The sequence below is a fragment of the Macaca thibetana genome, chromosome 15 (genome assembly GCF_024542745.1).
Source record: "Macaca thibetana thibetana isolate TM-01 chromosome 15, ASM2454274v1, whole genome shotgun sequence".
Taxonomy (NCBI): Eukaryota; Metazoa; Chordata; class Mammalia; order Primates; family Cercopithecidae; genus Macaca; species Macaca thibetana.
The window spans coordinates 92,004,480-92,026,976 of record NC_065592.1 but is presented as its reverse complement, the minus strand read 5'-3'; the positions used below and the strand labels follow the sequence as shown (position 1 = coordinate 92,026,976).

Below are 22,497 nucleotides of genomic sequence, written 5' to 3'. Positions count from 1 at the left end.
GGTTACCTAACAAGTGACCATAAAAAAGAGATAGTACTTATTCCCTAAAGGAACCCTTCCACTTTCCCCACAAGTTCATATGGAACTTGTAGGTATCTGGGTCATTATTTGATTAATCGTACTACCTTGTTATTTAGCATTGCTTGAAATAGACCCAATTTTCACCTTCAAATACCTCAGAGTTCTTGGTCAATAAGAGTTGTCAGTCAGTCAACAACTATTTGCAAAACACGCACAGGTACACAGAATTTTATGGTAACTGATATTCATACCTTCAACTCTTGAGGAACTCTAATTTGTCTTTTCTCCCCTATTAATCAGTCAAATATTTACCAAGCAACTTGGCTATGGAGCCAGCACTGTGTTTGATGCAACAAGGAAGGTTAGGGTAGAGTCTGTGGAGAAGTATTAATATGTTACAAAAGGAAGAACTGAGATTCGGATTCCTCAGATGGAAAGTAAAGAAAGGGTCTAGGTTAGGCAACACTGAAGGGATATGGGGAGAAGAGGGCACGCAATTAACACCAGGGTGAAAACTAGGTGCCCGAGTGTGAGGGAGTGAATAAACAAGCAATGGGAGGTCCGAGAAGAGAGACCAGCACATATCCGTTCCCTGAGCAAACCCATACTGTGAGCACCACTACGAACCAGGTGCCATTCTAGGCAGTGAGACTACTTCTATAACCGAACAACAGAAAGCTCTGTTCTGCTTTCATGGAACTTATAGGCAAGAGGGAGAGGCAGAAAATGGCTATAAATAAGCATTAAAAAGGTAGTAGAACAGGAGAGAATAATATGGAGGAAGGGAGAGAGGGATAATAGGGCTGTCAGGGCAGAACGCTCTGACATAATGACATCTTAGATAACTAAATGAGACACTAAGCCACAGAAAGTTTTGCAGGAAGAAGGACAGTAAGAACAAAATGCCTCAAGGCAGGCAAGCTACCAGGGAAGCCTCTGGGAGAAGGGGCTTTGAGCTGCTACTGAGGGTCAGGTCTGGATAGCCCTGGAGACTGGGGAGGCAGCACATATACAGCATGTGTAGTGACAGAGGGGATGCCCACGGACAGAGTGATGAGAATAAATGCACACACACAGGTGACTAACAAGGCCACGGAGGATCTGCGGGGGAGGCTTCCCAAAGGAGAGGAGAGAGAAAGCAGCCAGCTGGGATTTTAAAGAAAGAGCCAGTGCTACTTTACAGTAAAATCTTTGTTTCTGGGAAGATGAAGCCAATTAGCAGAGACAACTGTGACTAGGTAGTAATAAAAAGGTGCATTAGATTAAATAAAGTATTTGGAATGAGATCTGGTGAGAGATCACAATGTACAAGAGGAGGCTAGAACAACTGCTGTGTTGTGTTTTGTCTTTCCTAACTCAAGGAATCTGTGAACACAGAGGCTCCAGATGCCCACAGCACAGTATAAGAAGCCAACTGAGCAAGTCACCTTTTCTGAAAACAGAACTTAGCGTAAGAGTGCCCTTATTTCCTTTCAGCTTTTGAAGTTTGGCATCTCTTTTCCCAACATATTCAAATTTTGAACATCCAGGTTTGCACATAATAATCAGACTTTTGGAACAAAGAATTGCCTTGAAATCCGCAACAGATGTAGAGAAGACCTGACTACTGGAGATGCTTCTGCAATTTGCATTTACATATTAAAGCTCAAAATTTTACACTGCAAAACCCCACTTCATTACTTCTCTTCTTGTGCTAAGAGAAAATGAAAAATACCTTGCAAGGCAAAAAATACGAGTCATGGGAACTCCCTCAACACTGTCGAGTGATACTCAAAGTCCAAGGGGTCAGCAAGGGACCTGAGTTTGACACACAATGAGTACAGAGGCAAAAAGGTACTCACGGTTTTCCTCCTGGAATGCCTGTCAGGTTTGGAGGTATTGCTGGCACACGCATGTGATGGTGTGGATCAAATCCCACCTATAATTTTTCCCAAGCAAACAACACAAATAAGCACAGTTACATGCGACTTGTTTTATCCTTCTCAAAATCTATTCTAAAACCTGGGCGAATAGATCCTTAAAAAATAAGGTTTTAGAGATGTATATACAGAAGTATTCACTGATGAAATGATAAAATGTTTAGGATTTAATGGTATTATACTTGAGGGTGGAACATAGATTAAAAAATTATACTAATGATTACTGAAGCTCATGGTAAAACCAAAGAGTCATTACATTCATTATACTATGTGATCTAATTCTGTAGGTCTGAAATTTCCAAAATTAGTATCATTTTGGAAAATTTAAAATTAGGATTCTTTAAAAAAGACATATAAAAAAAAAAAAGAAACTTCCTCACCTTACAAAAGAAAATGGATCTCAAGATATGATTACATGTAGCTTAATTTATAAATACCCACAGATCTCTAAATACCTTAGATTATATAAATTACATTAAAAAATACATAGGCCAGGCATGGTGGCTCATGCCTGTAATCCTAGCAGTTTGGGAGACTGTGGCAGGCAGATCACATGAGGCCAGGAGTTCGAGACCAGACTGGGCAACATGGTGAAACCCCGCCTCTACGGAAAATTTTAAAAATTAGCTGGGCATGGTGGCGCATGCTGTAGTCTGAGCTACTTGGGAGGCTGAGGTGGGAGGTTCACTTAAGCCTGGGAGGCGGAGGCTGCAGTAAGCCAAGATCATGCCACTGCACTCCAGCCTGGGTGACAGAGTGAGACCCTGTCTCAATCAATCAAGTAATCAATCAAGCATGACAATCCTCTGTGTGCTAAAATATTATTTTGTGAAGCTCACAAACGCACCACTGGTGATCTCCCATAGGCAGCAGCAGCAGCGGCGGCAGCGGCAGCTGCGCTCATCTGAGGGGAGATGTTGTGGAGCCCAGCATAGGCCGCTCCGGGGCTGGTCAGCTCTCCGTTCATTCCAGCATGGGGCACGATCCCAAATGGAGTGGGATATGGACAGGGTACTGCCATTGGGGTCCTTAGGCTTGAGGCTGCAAACCAAAATGGATGGAAGAAAAATGAAGAACACAGGAAACAACAGTGAAGACATTTGTAAACATGTCAAAAAATAGAATCTATGGTTCAAATGAGCTTATTTTAATATTCTCAAAAGTCATTCAAGCCTTCAGAGTTCACTCATTCACTCTGTTCTACTGAACACTTACCATGTGCCAGACAAGGCTGGTCCCAGGTGCTCAGTTCAGGTTAAGTAACTTTGTCTAACAGCCATTCAGTGCTGGTCATTAGCACTTTTAATGTACTGTACTCTTTACATTATTTAAAAACAACCATAAGAATATAGAAAACACTTTTTTCTTACTAACCCAAAGGGTCAACTCCTGGTGGTTTTCCAGGTACAGGCCTCAATCCGGGAGTAGAGTTACTGCCTGGGGTGGGCGCATCAGTTCGTGGAGTAGGGGTATTGGACTTTGAAACAGGAGTAGTAGATTTTTCATTCTAACGAGATGAAATGACATGTACTGGCAATTAGAACATGGTTTTAACAATGACTTTAAACATTAAAAAGGTAAAGAAAAGGAAGGGAGGAAAAAAAATGAAAGAGGTTCTTCAGCTTGGGCCTTGATTTTCATTAATAGAAACGTTAACAAAGAAACAAAAGAGTTCCTTGAGACCGCAGACCTAATATTTGGGAAGACATAAACTAAAGCTGAATTTTGAGGAGAGCAGCTCATTTCTAGGAAATTGGTCTGAGTCAGATGAGGCTCACAAACCAGGATGTCCTAACTGTGGCCACTTGCCGGTGGCTTTGGTAAAGACTGGGGTAACTTAGGGCTCCTGGCAGAATGTTCATGTCATAAGAGGCTTCCTGGTGAACAGGTCACATTAGAAAACAGATCCAAGTCTGAACTGTCATAGAGACTAAGCAGAGAGCAGGTGCCATTAAAAGAATGCCAGAAGGCCAAGAGAAAATAAAATAAAATTTAAAAAACCCAACAATCTAGCCCTCGGTCAGACATATTCCCCCTAATTTGCAGAGCAACTGAGGAATTTCCTTTCCTTTAGCTGTGAATTCTGGAGGTTATTAGAAAATTTGTCTTTTTATTCTTTGTCTTTTTATTCTTTAAATGTTATGTTACAAGGAAATAACTGGTGAGGAAAAAAGACACGCCACACAAAATTGCAATTAACTACACAGCCACAGAAGAATAGGGTGCAGGGAGATTATCCTGATGGGTGAGCAGTTCATTTTTGCATTTGTGATTTGTGATGTGAGTCAAGGTAGACTTTTGTAAATGACAGATTACTTTTTAGATAGGAAGGGAAAATTATTGCAGTCATATGTAGCTTGGTAATTCAAACAAAGCTAGCAACAAAATCACATTCAAGCCCCAAACTAAATTTACCATAAACCACAGGCGACAAAACCATCTCTGTAACCCCAGTGTGCATTTTTCATCTTCGCTAAGACGTGTTTCACTCAATTTCCCCATATCCCTCTTCTATCCTTGCAAAAAGAATCACAAAATAAACACTAATCACCAACAAGTTAGTAAACTTATTCTGCTCTACATACTTTTGCCAATTAAACGTAAATACTGAACACATATATACACTTGGAAATAAAAGTCCTGTAAAAAATGTGAGAAATATAAAGATAAAAACATCAAATTCAAACATCAAATTGGCAGAGGCCACACTCAGAGAGATGGTAAGCAGCTACTTACAAGGCTAAGTTCTTTGGATTTGGAGGAGGGAGTACTGCTGGAAGATGCAATAGAGGCTGGACTAATCGGGGCATCTTTCTTGAGCAGGCGTGTCTTGTCCAGGCCATTCTCTCTCGGGGAATGTGCTGGGCTCCCTCGAGGGGAAGATGGATCCTACAAAGGAACATCATGGAGAGTAATGCAAGCACAGCCCATTTACAACACTGGGGTTGTTGGGTGTGGACATTTCTAGCCAAAAGCATTTAATGCATGCTTAGAAGCACAAATGTGCTAGAACAGATAACAATACTCACCGAAACTACTAACAAAAATATTCAGTATTGAGGGCCCCAAAATTATAGTATTTATAGTACTTATTTAAAACCCAAAGAAAAATCAAAACCCCACCCATCTGTCAATTGCAGGTCAATAAGACCTGCAGGCTGACCACAGAGCTCTGGTGTGCCTTCACCGTGGTAGAGAAGACACTTTCCTCTTCATAGAAAAGAACAGCGACCAAAAAAAAAATAAATAAAAATAAAAAATAAAAGATCAATAACATAAAATCAGTAGTATATAATTTTTATGTAAATAAAAAGTGGGTCCCTTTAGAAATCAAGACTATGTTTTGGGCCGGGTGCAGTGGCTCACACCTGTAATTAATCCTAGCCCAGGAGTTTGAGCCCAGCCTAGGTAACATAATGAGACCTCATCTCCACAAAAAATTTAAATATTAGCCAGGCATGGTGGCATGTGCCTGTAGTTCCAGCTACTCGGGAGGCTGAGCAGGGAGAATCACTTTAGCGTAGGAGTTCAAGGCTGCGGTGAACTGTGGTCACAATACTGTACTTTAGCCTGGGCAACAGAACAAGACCCTGCCTCAAAAAACAACAACAACAACAACAAAATGACAAATCTCAAAATATTTTGGATACTAATTGTTTGGACAACTAGTCTTTGATATGGCTGGACAAGAGCAGAAAATTAAAGTAGCCGCTAACATACCTCATTGGAAACGTCAACCACCAAGTTGTCATCACTTTTCTCACCATCACTGTCCTGCATTGACAAGTAAGAAGCATTATCTTCTCCCCCCACAAAATATACCACATTTACCCTAAGTAAGTCCAGGCTAATTCCTCAGATCTTATAAAGATGAGCTGAACCAAAGAGTGTTAAATACTTGATAATGTCCTATTTTCTTTAATCCTCATGATGATGCTATGAAGGTGGGTAATATGATTATATTCTTCAGATTATGAGACTGATGCACTGCCCACTGCACCAACAGGGTGATCTGATTATATTTTTCAGTTTACAAAACTGAAGCTGATGGTTGGCTTATTACTCTAGAGTAGAGGCTGCAAACTGACAGGCCCAGGCTAAATCCAACCTACACACAGGTGTGGTCTGGTTTGTCAGTATTTTAAAAAACTGCATATTGGGAGGTAAAAATCTAGATTTTCAGCTTTTCATGAGGCCTGAAGCCCTGTAGGACACCAGCAGGGAAGCAGAGCAGGGGCCGCCTGCCTCCACACTGCTCCATCCAGCTTGCTCCCCGCTTTCACTCCTGTGACCTGCCCAGCCACTAGAGGAAAGTGAGCTTCATTCCAGGCTAGGGATGATCTTGGATGTCTCTCCATGTTTTATTCCACAAGATTTGGTATATCCTTCAGCACATGAATCCATCTAGGCATTTAAACACCTTTTTTATGATTTTATATTTTTTCCTTAACAATTCGAGCTAACCACAGAAAATCCAACCACTCTGAAATAAATGGGGAAGCAAATATACCTATAGAAACAATAATATGGATCATTCAGGTCTTCTGTTAGCTGCCCAAATGAAGCAGTCTATCCTCACATGCACCTGTACACACACAGGACTTCAGTTAGCCAATGGCTACAGAGCTATAAAAGCAACAAATGTTTTTTGTCAAGGATGTTTTTAAAGGATGTTATCCTGTGTTCCTGTGTTGGCTGGAAACAGTCAAAGGGTAAAATGGCTGCAGATAAAAAGGCAAGCAGGTCTCCCCTAAAGCAAGGGTGAATGAACTTACATAACGAGCTGCAATTTCCTTTTCTTCAGTTTTCTGTTTTTTGCTCTCTGAGGAGTAGTCTGTGGAGTTTCTGTGCTTCTCAGCACCTCGGAAACTGGCTGATGGGGATACTGAAGAGCTCTGGAATTAGAAGGAGAGGAAGCATGGTTGAGAAATTATCATCCATTTAGTCAAATGATTTTTAAGTCACTTGAGACTTTCTTTTCTTTTTGTTCTTTAGTACATACTTGCAAAGCTGTTAAGAGGAAACAGGAGAGAGCAGAGGAGACGAAAGGAGGAAAACAGGGATCTAAAGGGAAAGACAAGTAGCAAAAGACAAGGGGGAAAGATAATGGGAAAGAAAGAAGAAGAGAGAAGAGGCAGAGAGATGGGACAGAAGGAGGAGAGGAATTAAAAAGGGTGGCAGGAGTTAGTGTCAACTCAAAACAGAGAATGGGTTGGGTTTTACGGATATATTGTACTGTTGAAGTGTCTTTAGAAAGTTGGGAAAGGGGCTGGGCATGGTGGCTCACACCTGTAATCCAAGTACTTTGGGAGGCTGAGGTGGGCGGATCACGAGGTCAGGAGGTAGAGACCATCCTGGCCAACATGTGAAACCCCGTCGTTACCGAAAAGACAAAAAAATTAGCCAGCTGTGGTGGCTGGCACCTGTAGTCCCAGCTACTCAGGAGGCTGAGGCAGGAGAATCGCTTGAACCGAGGAGGCAGATGCTGCAGTGAGCTGAGATGGAGCCACTGCACTCCAGCCTGGGCAACAGAGTGAGACTCTGTCTCGAAAAAAGAGAAAGAAAGAAAGTTGGGAAAAGAAGCATATATGAGAGAAAAGGGAAAGAGAAAAAGTCAGGCTTTTTAAAAAATTTATTTTATTTTTTTAAAGTTTGCTGGCTAATGGGAAGCCAGCATTTCAAGCTTCTACAGAGAAACTATAAAGCAGAGCTTTTAAGAGGTAGTAAGTCAATGAAAAAAAGGGGGGAAGTAATTTTGGGGGATTTGAGCAACCAAAGATGGCGGTCATGTGACATATAGGTCGTATTTATGAAATTTTGCTCAGCGCCACATATTAGGGCTTGGAAGATGCAGAGTGGCAGGAAAAACACCACCTGCAAAAATGCATATTATTCCTTTCTCACTCCTATAGTTTTCATGAACCCACTCCTTTTAATGTCTGGAAACCTAGCAATGCCGCTGGGGCCAGGGAATGGAGAAAGATCCTCCACGCCTCTTGGGATCACACTTAGGCTCAGCCTCTATGTTCCATCTCTGCTTTCAAGGAGCTCTCAACTGGAGAAGTCTCCTACACACATGAGAGACATGGGTGACAAGATCCAAAGCAGGGAATGACTCTATCTGCGATGAAGGTCAGGTGGTTATTGGGCACATTTAGATAATATGAGACCTTAAAATCATGGATGAAGCAGTGAAAAAAGTGCCAATGAAAACTGGATCTAATCTTAACAATTACCTAGTGCCTATGCTTCAGACAGACCAAAAAAAAGATCTAAATGCAGGCGAGGTGGGAGAGTGGGAGCTGGGCTGAGGGTCGTGCTATCCTGCTGAGTGGTGAATGGCAAAAACCTGAGTAGCACAGTCCCTTGGCAGGGCACCAGGGCAGGGCTCCCAACTGTGAATGACCCTAACCCAGGGTAAGAAAGGGCTGATCTTGGAGGGTAGTAGAAAGACTATCTGATAATCTCTATGGAAAAAAAGTTATAGGAAAAACAATCACCAGTGGAACGTCTCTGTCTGGCATGCAAATCAATTCAGAAAACTGGCCAGGAAGGCTCTTCCTCATTTATAAATTCATTTCATGTAAGACTAACTCTTTGAACTTTTTTTGTTGTTGTTGCTTTAAGTCTGTTGGTAATAACTGACATTTATAAAAACATACAACATTTACGAGGGCCTTTTAATTAAAGAAAGTGTGTTATCCAGAACTTTTGGGTCTATGTTCCATCTTATTTCCACTGAGCCATAATGTCACAATCTCTTTTGTGGCACTTCTGAACTTTCAAAGCACATTGTTAGAAGACAGATAGGCCTTCTTCATACCTATGGTGATGGCAACTCTATTACGAGCTCCACAGGTGTGCAGGTGGGAGTTTGGTGGGGGAGAGAGATGGGACCAGTGAGTGGGTACCCACTGGGAGGGGCTGGGGACCTCTAAATCCTTCCCTGCTGTGCCAGCCCCTCTTGAGGTTTTATATATGAATACTCTATCCCTATCAAACATTCAACTTTAAGCTTAGTGGCAGAAAAGACTGCAGGCATTGTTCAGTAAGGCTGAAGATCGACACAAAACATTACGAGCCAAACGATTTTTTAAAGTGGACTATTTCTTGACTTTTGGGCATATCTGCTGAGTTCCAAACCTCACTCCCAAGCCATGAGACTTGGCTCAGCACTTCTGCTTTGCTTTCACACAACTCAGTGCACTCAGCAGGTTTTCAGACCACCGAAACCATGCATGCAACCATCATCTGTGGGTTACTATCTACCATACTTCATGCCTCAATCCCATTTCTAGTTTTCCCCTCTCCACTGTAACTACCTCACTTCTGGAATTCATACTACCCAAAGAGAGGTTCAGCCTGTTCTTACTTCTTTTTTAAAAGGACAGTTTCCTACTGTTTACAGGGGAAAAAAAAATTCCAAATTTCTGAGTATGGTTGTTTTCCAAAAGTCTTCACTCCACACCCCAATCCAGAGTCCCGGCCTTGTATCCTACCATCAGCACTATAAGCCAGTGTTCCCCTGGGCTCTGTGTATTTTCATTACATCTGTAGCCTTTTTTCCTGGCTTATGGCAATGCCTATTTTCTCAAGATCTATCTTTTGAAATCCCCCACTATCCTTAAGAATCAGCTCTAATGTCACTTTTCAAAGCTTCCTCGGATGCTGTCAGGCAGAATTAATCATTCATTCCTCTTTGTTCCCTTAACATTTTGTTCCTCCGATGAGTAAAGCACTCACAATAAATTTATTGCTGTGTTTACAAGGCCACTTCCCACTTCAGGCTGTGGGCTCCCTGAGGGTGGGAGCACCTAGCATCACGAGCAGAAGAGAACTGCCCAGAAATATTTCTAACACAAATGGCTGAACATCCCCTCTGCACACCTCAATCTCAGTCCAAATCTCTTATGATACATTTCTTTTCTGAGCATCACTAGGATGAACAATTCCACGGGAGACCATTCACTAGAGTAAGATTTGTGTGGTGGTGTCCCTGAAATCGGTAATATGGCAATTCAGCCCCTTCCTCACCTTTGCTATTTTACCTACCCTTTAGATGCACTAAATCTGGCTAATCTGATATTTCACAAAAAGAAGAAAAGTGGAGTGTATGCAACTTTTATTAATAATTCTCTGAGCATTCAGATTCTGCTATATTCTATTGAAGGTTGTTTCCACATTAAGAGGAAAAATTTCTAAACAAAACAATTTCTTAAAAATACTAAAAGGTAGCGAGACTCCGTCTCAAAAAAAAAAAAAAAATACTAAAAGGTAATGCCTATTTAGATTTTTATGTTCATTTATTGGCTTATATGTACAACCAAATACTTCATATTTTTCTTAAGCTAGCTGTTTCTCGTTGTGCAGGCAGCGTTATATTTTTGAATTTGTAGAACAGAGTTACATGTTGGAGTTTCCTGGTAGAATGATAAAGTAGTTAATTATCACTAGCATTTAAAGGTTAAGCTGCACAATGGGCACCGGGGCAATCAGCAATGTTCTAATAACATAATTACTCTGGAATCAAATTGGACTTGGCACAGACTCTCATCATGAATCTTGTAAGTCCACCATTCTGCCACAGGAATGCCACTTGGATCTTTGCTAGGAATGTGAATAAGAGGAATTAAATAAATACCGATAAAGTCATGCTTTTACTAGAAAAGCTTTTTTATTTCTCTATTATTATTTTAAAAGCTCAATTTAGATATTTTTCAAGCTTACCACGTAACCTATTGAAGCTGCATTGTGACCCTATAAATCTACAAATTTAGAAGGATTAAACACAAGTCTTTCTCACTACAGTTTGAGTGTGTGTGTGTGTGTGTGTGTGTGTGTATCTCAGCAAATCTGTTATGATTGGAGAGTCACAGTCAGAAGCAATGGCTGATCCAGAGAAAGCAAAATACCCTGAATGTGAATGTTTAGTAAAGCTCTGGATTTTAAAAGTAAACACTTATACTGGGATATTTAAAAAGAACAGAGTAGATCTGTTTAAGAAAAAGAGCAGGAAAACAAGGAGAAATCAAGAAGAAAATAATAAAGGATTAAAAGACTTATTACATGGAAACCCCAATTGCTTTGGCAGCAAAAGGTAAGCTTTAGAAAGCTATTGCTAACATCACAAATCAGGTTCTCATTTCACTATGAGAAGATTCTAGTTCCTAGTTTAAAGTCCACCCCAGACTTTACTAAGGCTGTTGACCAAGTCAGATGGAAAACTGACACCTCCAGCAACTTGAAAGGGATGGCCCCACCCCTCCACCTTTACTCCTCTGCCACTTCAAGATCAAAGATGACAATTGTATGTGAAAGACTTCTATAAAGTAACTCCCACCCCAAAATAAGATGCTGTTGTTATAATTAGCTAATTTTAATAACAGGGAGCACAGATTTTAATAGCAGGCAAGAGCATCTCTCTGGAGTCAGACTGCCTGGTGTGAGTCTAGAGTCTTCACTTAATAGCTGTGTAGCCGTAAGGGATGTTGCTTATTCTCCGTCTCTCTTTAGTCCGGGGGTAACAACACACCATCCTCAGCCCCACAAGGCTGCTTTGAGGACCAAGAAAAATAATCCACATAAAGTACAATGTGCAGTTCCAGGCACATAGCCCAGCCCCTCAACAGGGCAACTTAGTCCCATCACTGTATACTGGACTCCAGTTGATTCTACTTACTTTAGAGATTGGGATGGTGACCTAGTGTGGATCTTCTATTTTAAACCTTATGTTAGGTCTTTTGTAGACATTTGTGTAGCACTTCCCCCAGCATAGATATTCTGATGCACTGTAATTATAGGGTTTTAATATGCTACTATTCACCAAAACTCTTCTCCTTTCAACAATCACAATAAGGTTTTGGTTCAATATTGCACAGAGGCAAGACTGCAAATACTATCTCTACAATGGACTTTCTAATTTGATTTCTAATGCACACCATGCCAATTTTGCTTTCCATTCACGTAGGTGCAGTGCTTAGACTTCCCTGCCCATAGAGGATAACAACCAGAAAGAACATGCTATAGGTCACATGGACAACCATGATCAAGAAGCCTAAAACTCATTCGTTATGGCTTGTTTGCTCATCAGCTATGGCCTTCAAAAATCCTATCCACATGGTACCAAAGGGTAAATCAGTTTGCAAACAGATACATGGGATAATGAGGAGTCAGAAGGCACCATTAAAATCTGTCAAGGGTAATTGCAAGTCCTGGTTTGTCCTTTCTATGCCTGTTGTCCAGACTTCCCTTCACTCTCAAAAACGGCCAAGTTTAGATGATAAATTATAGTTACTCTAACTATAGTTCAGTCACTATAGGAATTCTCAAACGTTAATCGGAGTCAGGGACAATTCAAGTTGAGTTTGTTTTTGGTGATGGGGACAGCGCTGGGGGCACAGAGACAGAAAGCTGAAGAAGGCCCCTGTAGATCCTTTACTGATGCCATAACCAAAGTCCTCAATCATATTTCCCTCTGCAACCCGTTAGAAAAGCAAAAGACCCATGTCAAAAATAAAAATGGACACTGGTGACTCTATAGTCATGAATCATCCAAAGAATTGATCATGTTCACCAGACCTCGAAGCACTATATTTCTGCATTTTAGAACTACACTTTGAGTAAGTTTGGAAAGTAATATCCTGAATAAACACAGGTACATCAAACTGCTGTAGTACCATAACCCAGCTAGTTTCTGCTTGGATTTTATTGTACAGAATTACACAAAATGTTTATTTTCCTATTCATTGAGCTCTTTATAACTGATAAAACATTTTAACATATTCTTATCTCATTTACAGGGAAACCACCAGGATATATAAAAGGAAATAATCCTCAATAGGGAAAAATATAAAACCTTTAAAATGAAAATTATTTGATCAAAATGCACAAGTCTCACATACTAACATATAACACATGTAAATTTATGTAAATGAACTTAAAATTTATAGCATGCGAGTGGTAAAAACTTGAATATAGCAGAGCTCTGACTGACCCAGTCACTGGTGTCAGTTTACTGCTCATCACAGTAAGAAGTTTTTTTTTTAATAACCTGCTTGATTAAGGAAGTCATTAAAAGCACAATCTGTATAAAACTCTCACAGAACTTGCTTTTTTCAAATTAACATAAATCAAAACTCACCTTCAAAAATGACTGGGACTTTCTAAAGACCTGCCCTTGTTAAAAGAAGATTAATATAATCTCCATATAAAGTAATGAGTCTATTCTTAACAAATGTTTCACCTTGTATAACATTTCATGAACAATATATTCTTTAAAATGTTCTATTGTTGTTTTTATCTCTGCTTCTCTCCTGGTAAGAGAAACCTGGATCAAGGTAAATTTCTTTTGCAGGTAATCAAAATATTACCAAACCAGAGGAAGCAACAGTCAGAAGAATAACTGAGAAGAGAGGTAGTTTTCTACAACGGTTATGCTATAGGTATAAAAGTCAGACAGCCTTCGGTTCAAGACCAGGCTGTAACACGTGCTATGTGACCTTGGGAAAACTAATGAACCTCTTTAAGCTTCCATTTCTCTAGTAGGTAAGATCAGGGTGTTAGCAGCACTTCCTTGTAAGTTGCCATAAGATAAAGAAGATTCACCCTAGCATCTAGTAAGCTCCCATAGACAGCTATTCCCTTTTGGCAAATGTGGAAACAGCCGCGTAATTTTTGTCTACTTATGGACTCATTCAACAAGTATTCAACACATTAAGTACAGAAACACATGAAACGTCTTGAATAAAATATTAATACACACCTTGAAGAATGAAATATACACCTTGTTTTTCAGTAGAGCTCCTTCGTCAAAATACTTAGGATATAAAAGTCTTATGTTTTTATTTCTTCATGTGTAGTAGAAAATACAGCACTTCAACATTCATTCTTTCATGTTCTGTTTTCATGGTCTCAGCATTATGTATTACTTGGTCAGTATAAAATGCCCCAATAATTTATAAGGTATCAATAAAATTGATTTTAAATTAGAACATTATCTTAATGTCCTCTCGGGGTTTCTTCACTGTTGCTTCCTCTTCCTGGAATAAAGCTGTTGGCTCCACCCCAGAAATGTCATTAAACACAGTGACTTTAGCTGACAAACTGAGCTGCTGGGACACGATGCTTTGACGCCAAAGACACAGGGTTGATTCTGATGCAGGGAGCTTAGCTGCCCTCTCTTGAAAGCTAGTCTGCATGTGCTACAAGTGTTGGGCCACACAAGGAAACAAGTGGATGAATGAGTTGGAACAAGTATAACCCCTCACCACTGATGGAGAGAAGAATCCAAAGTACAAGCTGAATTAATCAAGTAATCCCTTTCCTGATCATTAGAGATGGCACAGTATTAACAGTCTATCAGAAACTGTAAAAAAAATTGCCAAGTGCATACAACTTTGTATTGTGTTCATCGTTTCAACTACCTATCACCCCAAAGTCATTTCACGCTTTTCAATCCAATGGACCTCCTCAAAGTTTGCAAAGTCTAATGTTCCTGTCTGCATTTGTTCTCCAGCAAGAATACTCTGCTCTCCTTAACACAGATTCTATAAATCTTGTATGCCAACTCTGTGTAAATTACAGTCACATGCACTGGCCACTTTCTTCTGGGATTATTTTTTTCAGTATATGACCTATAAAACATTTCCTAAACCACTCATTCACCTACTGCCTTATAACCAACATTACTTAAGTCTCACTGGCAAATCTCATGTGGTACATGAGTTTGACTGCCCTAAAAACAAAAGTGGGAGGGCTGGCAAATATCTCTTCCCCGGATGTTCACGGAAGGTGCACTGGCTTCATACCTATTTCTGTACTGTGCTCTGTTTTTGAATGAAAATATCAACACAATCATAACAGCTGCTTTGACAAAGCTGAAGTAGGGTAGCAGCTCAGAGAAATAAGTTACTAAGCTTTAGGACTTGGCAAGCTGTATCTTAATGGACCACAATCTTCATTTTAGTAACTATTAACATTTATTAGAAAAGAAAGTATTTTCACGTTGCTACTTTTTTTTCAATAAACTGCTTTAATCTATTTGAAAGGCTACGCTTTTTTTCCCAAAGAGTGTTAACTCCACAGATTCTCATATAGATTCTTATGTATTATGTATGCAAATACACTCTATACAATGTCTGAGGGTAATACGACAGGAACAATGAAATGACAATACATGAATTTAAAGGAAGGCTGCCTAATAAGTTTTAAGGTTGCTAATAAGGAACTCCTGGTCTTCTTCATATCACCACAAAATGGCTAAACAGTTTTCAATGATTGCTTAACTGACTGGTCTTAAGGGCCTTCATTAAAATATTAAAGTAAGTTATTCTTTAGAATGGCACTGACAGACAGAAATATAATGTGAACCACCTATGTATTTTACACTTTTCAGATAGATTTTTAAAAAATGTTTTACAGTAAAATTAATTTTGGTCATCTATTTAACCCAATACTTCAAAAAATACCACGTCAATACACATACTAATATGAAAATTATGCGACATTTTAAATTCTTTTTTTAGTACTAAGTCTTCAAAATCTGATGTGCATTTTATACTGATGACAGTACATCTCAATTTGGACTGGCCACATTGCTGCTGCTGAAAAGCCACATGTGGCTTGTGGTTACCAGGTCAGACAACACAGGTTTAAAAGTTCTCAGAGTCCCAACAGAAATCAACACCCATTAAGACAAATGTCTCGCACTTGTTATAAGTAGCAGGTGTCATCTAGCCCCTGCCTACCTTCTCCAATCTGATCTGAAAATTTCCTTCTCAGAGCACTGGACAACCCAAACGTTTTCATCCTTCAGAGCCTTTGTGCAGACTTCTGCCAAGAACTCCCTTTCCTAGCCTGAGTGGCTAGCATCTTTTCATCTTTTATGTCTCAGCTTAAATGTCACATCTCTGGAAAGGTCTTATCTGTAATGCTATCCAAGGAGTTCCTTCCGGCCGGTCTCTAACACAGCTCCTTATGTGCTTCCTTCCTGGCACTGTGACTGTGGCTATTCTTTTGATTATTTATCTCATCTACTTGACTAGAAGTTCCACGAAGGCAAGGACCACGCCTGTTTTGATCACCATGAAAATCCAGGACTTCGGTGTTTTAATTGACAGCTGCTGAACAAATGAAGGGGCAGAAAACTTGGTTCTGCTCATGTATGCTTCATGTTACCATATTATTTTCGTTATATTAACATAGGAGATTATGCATTCCTAAAGGTCATGCACTATTGTGTCTTATTTCTTTGCATCCTCAGTGCTTAATATAATGCCTGTAATAGAAGAAGAGTAGTGTGTGTGTGTGTGTGTGTGTGTGTGTGTGAGATATGTGTGTGTAGGCACACCAAAAGAGGGAGGCAGCCTTCAAAAATAGTAATTTGGAAAGTAATAGGGTGACAAGATAATTTTCAGAACTATGTTGAAAAGACAGTTAAAGCTGGTGCCCTTTCACTGCTGCTCTCCTCACCAAACAAGGATGCAGGCCCCTCCCGCAAAGTCAGTGCCCAGCCCTGGCCTCTGGGTGGGCATGCAATGAATATTCATTGTTGGACAAATGTATGAAGGCCATCTTTTTAAAAATTCTAATAGAAATTAATGCTTCCTATAAGAAAGAAAGTTTTCAACAGGTTATCCCTTTCCTTGTCTCTCATCACACAATCCTCAGCTGTCTGTGACCACAGGGAAACAAATCTTACTTAAGTCTGACCATTGAAAAGACAGGATTTAAAGGAATCCTGCCTGACAGACTCAGGGAAGAAAGCAGGCATCAGCAGTTTTTCTGTGATGCTCATTTAGAGAACAGTGACCCTGGGGAGCTCCTTGAAATGTTTATCCCCCAAGGAGGTATGTGGGAAAAGGAAAAACATCCTTAGTCCTCCCCTTGCTTTTTTTTTTTCTGGGTAGTAAGTCACCACAAACAGATGATGAAAGAAAAAGCCAAATATAAGGCAGACAGATACAATACTTATTTTTTAAGGAAGAGGTTTATATTGGTTGATATTTAAGTCATAGATGACTACCTGGTGCTTTATGTAAATTTTTATTATGTAAAGCAGCATAAAGCATTATTAGTATCAGTTGTGACTGATAGTGACTTCAGTATGCTGAGGAATGAAAACAAATGAGACATAGATACTTAAGAGATACAATTTCAGTTCATTCTACAGGAATGATTTCAAGCTTTCATATGACAAGAAGATCTAAAGATGCAGGTGACTTTGAGGAAACATAAAAAACACTGGAAGAACAGGTTGATTCACCAAGCATGTGCCAGAATTACTCTGGTCTAACCAGGCAAGAGCACTCCACTAACCAGTGCTGAAATGTTGAAAGGTAAGTCAAGTTGTGATCTAATCTCTCACCCTCCCCCTGCAAAAGATCACATGTCAGAGAGCTGAATTATAAGGGACTGATGAAAAATATCTTAGCCCCACCCTACTTGCCGTTTCAGAAAACTGAGTCCTGGTCCATCGCTTCTGCTTCTCTGACCTTTCCCTCTCCCTTTTCCTCCTTCCATTTGCTTCTCTCTTTTCCGTTCTCCACACTCCCCGCTCCGCCCTTGCCCTGCCAGCAATACCTCTGTCAATACTCTGTCTTGCTGGTGGCACTGTGGGCTAAAGAGGTTGTTGACCCTTATTCTAACATGTCCTTTTAGGTTAATTACTTTTGTATACTCGGTGTACCCAGTGACATTTAATCACTACAGCGCTACTCAGTAAACAGAAATGAATGGAGCCAACTGCAATTTGGCATCAAGCTAAATGGTGCAGTAATAGCAGCATGCTGAAAATGGACTGCAAGAAAATACTCTCACTTACCACACAGAGAAATGAGGTGAATGCCATTCGATCAATCACTATTTTATTAAAAAGAAAGAATGCTAGCTCAGTGGTGCATTTTTGCTATTTAATACTAAATATGGCTCGAAGGACATGATGCACTTTTTAATGCAAGGACAATTCATAAGCGTTTGCTGAACGAATGAAGGAAGATCAAAATAACTCAAAGCAGAGGTACAACTTTTGTGGTCGAGTTTCTCTCTCTCTTTCCACGCATGCACATGTGTGGCATGTGTGCATGCACGTCCCACCACAGGACAGCTCTCTGCTAACACAGCCAAAAGTCTGCTATCTGGCAAGTCTTATGGTTTGTAAGCTTCCAGGGTATAGTAATCAAAATGCAGAAGATCCCACAACCTAATGTGTGCAAGAAAGTACCCAGGAGCATGGGATTAATCAAATGTCATGTCACAGACATTTGAGCCACTGACAACATCTCTAAAACAGACACCCACTGACCTTCCTCCACTGAGAATAGAGAGTAGATGGGAGAGGTTATTAGCAGCCTTGACAGGGCCAGCTAGACCACGGAGGTTGGGTGGGGGAGATTCTGCCTAAGGGTTTTCAATGCTAGCAGGTAGATGGAAAAATGAGTCTTTATTCCTCTATCTGAAGAAGAATAACGACTTCACAAGGAGAGATTCATGTTGTAATACCAGAAGAATCCTGCGACATAAGCTGAATAGCTATTCTGTGTTGGTAATGTTTTAGACATTGGAAACACAACAGTGAAAAAGGCACCAGCCTTACAGCCAGCACTGAGATTAGAGAGTAGAGTCTAAAGGGAAGCGAAGGCAACACACGCGCGCTCATGAGGTTTCAATCCTCAGCTCCAGCATTTATCAACTGTGTGACTCCTAGCAAGTTAACCCCTTGGGGCTTTGTCATACCTGTAAAACGGAGATAAGCATATTTCGCCCACAGGATTGTCACTGCTATAGTCTGAATGTCTGTGTCCCATCAAAAGTCATATGGTGAAACCTAACCCCCGAGGTGATGGTATTTGGAGGTTGTGCCTTTAAGAAGTGATTGAGTCAGGAGGGTAGAGCCTCAGGAATAGGATTAGTACCCTTATAAAATAGGCCTAGAGAAGCTCCTCTGCCCCTTCCACCATGTAAGGACAGCAAGAAGGCATCATTTATGAATCAGGCACTCATCAAGCATCTAACAGACGCTCCTTGTTTTTAGACTTCCCAGCCCCCAGAACTGTGAGAAATAAATTTCTATTTAAGCTACCCAGTTTATGGTAGTTTATCATAGCAACCCGAACAAACTAAGATAGTCATGACAATTAAATGAGATAACTACATGAAGTGGAGGCATACCACCCTTCCTTTCATGTTTGTTTCTGGAATCTGTCCTAAAAGCCAATGGCCAAGTCTCCACCAGCAAACCAATCTGGGCAGCAGAAGGCCGGGAGAGCCGCTGTGAATGTCTCCTCTAAGCCTTTGAAAGACGGTAATGGACATTTTTTCAAGCCTCCGGACTCTGAGGAAAAGCCACTCCATTTCTCCACAGTCAGAATTTCAGACAGCACATTCTCAAGTCTGGGTATCTTCCTGCCCTCTTGGATTGGCGTTCTCTTCAGAAGTTGTGCTCTTTCTCCAACTTGCGGAATTCATGTCACATGTGCTTTCCAGGGCAACCTTGAGTTACAATGCTAAGTGAAGACCAGACTTGCATCCTTGACTTCACTGGAATTTGACAAATGACTCTAAAGTGCACTAAAGTGAGTGGGGCCTCAAAACTAACATGGAGGAGGGGGGCATGCAGACACATAATCCCTTATTAATAACAAAGCACAAGGGTTATTATGTTGAGTCCCCACTATTTGCCAGACATTCTGCTGGGTCCTAAGGCATTAGAAATACAATTAAGAGGGCGAATGGGGGCCCTGTTCTCACAGAGCACTGGTTTTAGTTAAGGGACATTAAAAATTAAGTAAAACAAGCTGCTAATAACATTAATAAAAAATAAAATAAATGCGAATGACAATGTGTTACAAAGGACATAAGATGCTGAGACTGAGAATAACTAGCAGCCAGGTGGTCAGGAAAGGCTTCTGCAAAAAGATGACATTCTGGCTGACACCTGAAGCAAAAGCTGGAGCCAACCCTGCTGACAGCCAGAAGACTGTTCTAGAAAGAAGGAATAACACATGCATAGCGCTGAAGAAGAGGAAAGCTGGCAGTGGCACTGGAGCACACAGGAGGGCTGGGTGCTGACATGGAGCAAGCAGGTGAGACAGCACAGAGGGACAATGCTGGGAGAAAGGGAGTCCAGAGTGTGCCGGCCCAGCACACGGTGAGGTCTGCGTTTTATTCTAAGGGCCACTGCAGAGGACTGTTGAGATGACACACAAATCCTAAAAATCATTCAGAGAGGAGGCTAGAATCACAGTAAGAACTTTTAAAGCCCTTAAGAAAAGATTACATTGCCTACTGCCATTCTTTGCAATTAAAAACAACACTAAGTGTATAATATAAACCTTCCATGTATGCTAAAATTAAATAGTAGAATTCTGGTTTCAAAATTTTGAATCAGACTATCAAAGCTGAGCTTTTACCACTTTTGGTGCCCCTACTTTACTCATGCTGTTTGTGTGGGCTAAAGTGGACCTGGCAGGTAATAGAGCCTTGGAGGGGAAACAGGGGGCCAGTAAGGAGCTGTTGCTGTGGTCCAGGGGGAAATGCTGGTGATTTGGACTGGAGGGCTAATGGGGAAGTGGGAAGAAGACGAATCTGAGACGTTAGGATATAAATATGTGACTCGCTTCACACAAATGTGTGTTTCTATGTGAATACAAAATTAGAATGGAATCAAGTTTGTCAATATAATAATGCCTTCTTCATGCATTTGCACTAAGATACAGGTTCTTAGTCTAAAAACGGCAGGAATCACCAGGCATGGTGGCTCATGACTATAATCTCATTGCTTTGGGAGGCTGAGGCAGGTGGACTGCTTCAGTCCAGGAGTTCGAGACCAGACTGGGCAGCATGGCGAAACCCTGTCTCTACAAAAAATAAAAAAAATAAAAAAATAAAATAATAATAATAATAAAAGCCAGGAGTGGTGGCACATTCCTATAGTTCAAACTACCTTGTGGGAGGGTTAAGGTGGGAAGATATCAAGCCTGGGAGGTGCAGGCTGCAGTGAGCAGAGATGGTGCCACTGTACTTCAGCCTGAGTGAGAATGAGATCCTGTCTCAAAATTTGAAAAAAGAAAAAAAAAAAAAGCAGGAGTCTTAGGTACCCTACAAGAATATTCCTATCCTTAGGGGTATCAAGGGACTGCGAGATGCATGTAAACACATCCTCCAGGTTTATCACAGAAGGGGAGAAACAATAGGAATTTCATAACTACTGATCTAATCAACCAGAATTAAATTTCCACAAAGTGGTACCCAGTACTTAAGACAGATGTTAAAGAACAAATTCTGATCCTTACTCAAAAAACTTAGATAAAAGCTAAGCCATATTTATGTGACCAAGAGAAAACTGAATGATAAGAGCATAATGAGGCATTAGTAAGAAATGACGCTTCAGGTTTATGAAGGGGTGAAATTTACCCACTGACACTTCCTATGGGAGGGGTAGACCTGGAACTGCTTGGGAAGAATAAGCATTACCAGGACCCAAGCCTGCACCGAGGCTCTTTCAAGCATGTGCATGTGCATGTGAGGTGGCTAGGCTTAGGCTAAGTCTGGAAAGAAGGAGGGGAAGAGTAAGGTATAGAGCAACAAGGACCTCCAAAAGGAGTCTTATAATCTGGGATGGGGTCATGGTTGGGATGAGACAAATCGGCAAGGAGTAAATAATTCAAAGGACTGGGCAGTGGTTCTAAGGTTTGGCTGGGGATCAGAATCACCTGTGGAGCTTTCAAACGCCCCACCTAGACCCCACCCCAGAACAATTAAATCAGACTCTCTCCAGAGAAGGTAGGCTTAAGTGAGTGGCCTGGATACAGGCAATCTTAAAAGCTCCCAGGTGATTCTACACTTGACAACCTCTGACCTAAGGCATATTCAGATAATCAGCAAGCCACTGTGATTGCTATCAATTACCACTCCTAATCAACTAGACCTGCTTACCTATCAGCACAAGCCACCTTCATCCTTTCTGAGAGCACAATTAGCTCAGCAACAAATCCCAGACTTTCTCTTCCTGCAGCTGATCACGTCAGGACGAACCACATTTCAAAACCACAGTTGGGAGAGAGAAGAAACGCAATCATAACCATGTCATAAGATGAGGCAAGATGCTCTTTACACATTTCTGAATACCGAATGCAGTGCTTCCATGCTTGACTCTACAATGCTGACAAAGTGATGTATTTTGAGTGCCATAATTAAAACAATAATCCCAATAAAGTGGGCATTATGAGATAATTGCCCATCCTCAGGTATTAAGCAAACTGTGGTAAAAGCCAAGGCTACTCATCGCCAAGGTCAATTACAATAATTGCTTATTTGAATTACATTATTGCTATTGTAAACCCTGCCTGATTAAGAAAAAAAAAAAAAAAACAACCAATAAAAACTGATGTAACACATACCACGGGGAAATGACCTGAGAAGGAGTTCTTGTTCTACTACTGGTCACTTAAGAATTCTTATCAACTTTGCGAAGCCTCCACTTATATACGCCCTATGCCTTTAAATATATACACACACACATTTCCTTAGTCTTTCAGTCTGAATTCATCAAGGAAATATG

At 40.6% G+C, this 22,497-nt stretch overlaps 1 protein-coding gene across 13 annotated transcripts in view; it reads right to left on the bottom strand.

The window, feature by feature from the left end:
* Positions 1 to 22,497, bottom strand: part of LOC126937867 (transducin-like enhancer protein 4) — a 156,772-nt gene that overhangs the window by 21,413 nt on the left and 112,862 nt on the right. For 7 of the 13 annotated variants that reach the window (XM_050761663.1, XM_050761665.1, XM_050761668.1 and 4 more), the window contains 6 exons: positions 6,716 to 6,835; positions 5,661 to 5,714; positions 4,677 to 4,829; positions 3,315 to 3,447; positions 2,788 to 2,981; positions 1,863 to 1,939 (listed from right to left, as the gene is read on the bottom strand). In XM_050761663.1, the coding sequence (XP_050617620.1) occupies positions 1,863 to 1,939; positions 2,788 to 2,981; positions 3,315 to 3,447; positions 4,677 to 4,829; positions 5,661 to 5,714; positions 6,716 to 6,835 (731 nt within the window). Of the gene's footprint in view, positions 1 to 1,862; positions 1,940 to 2,787; positions 2,982 to 3,314; positions 3,448 to 4,355; positions 4,452 to 4,676; positions 4,830 to 5,660; positions 5,715 to 6,715; positions 6,836 to 22,497 lie in introns of all 13 variants that reach the window. The other 6 variants (XM_050761658.1, XM_050761657.1, XM_050761660.1 and 3 more) reach the window with 1 other exon arrangement.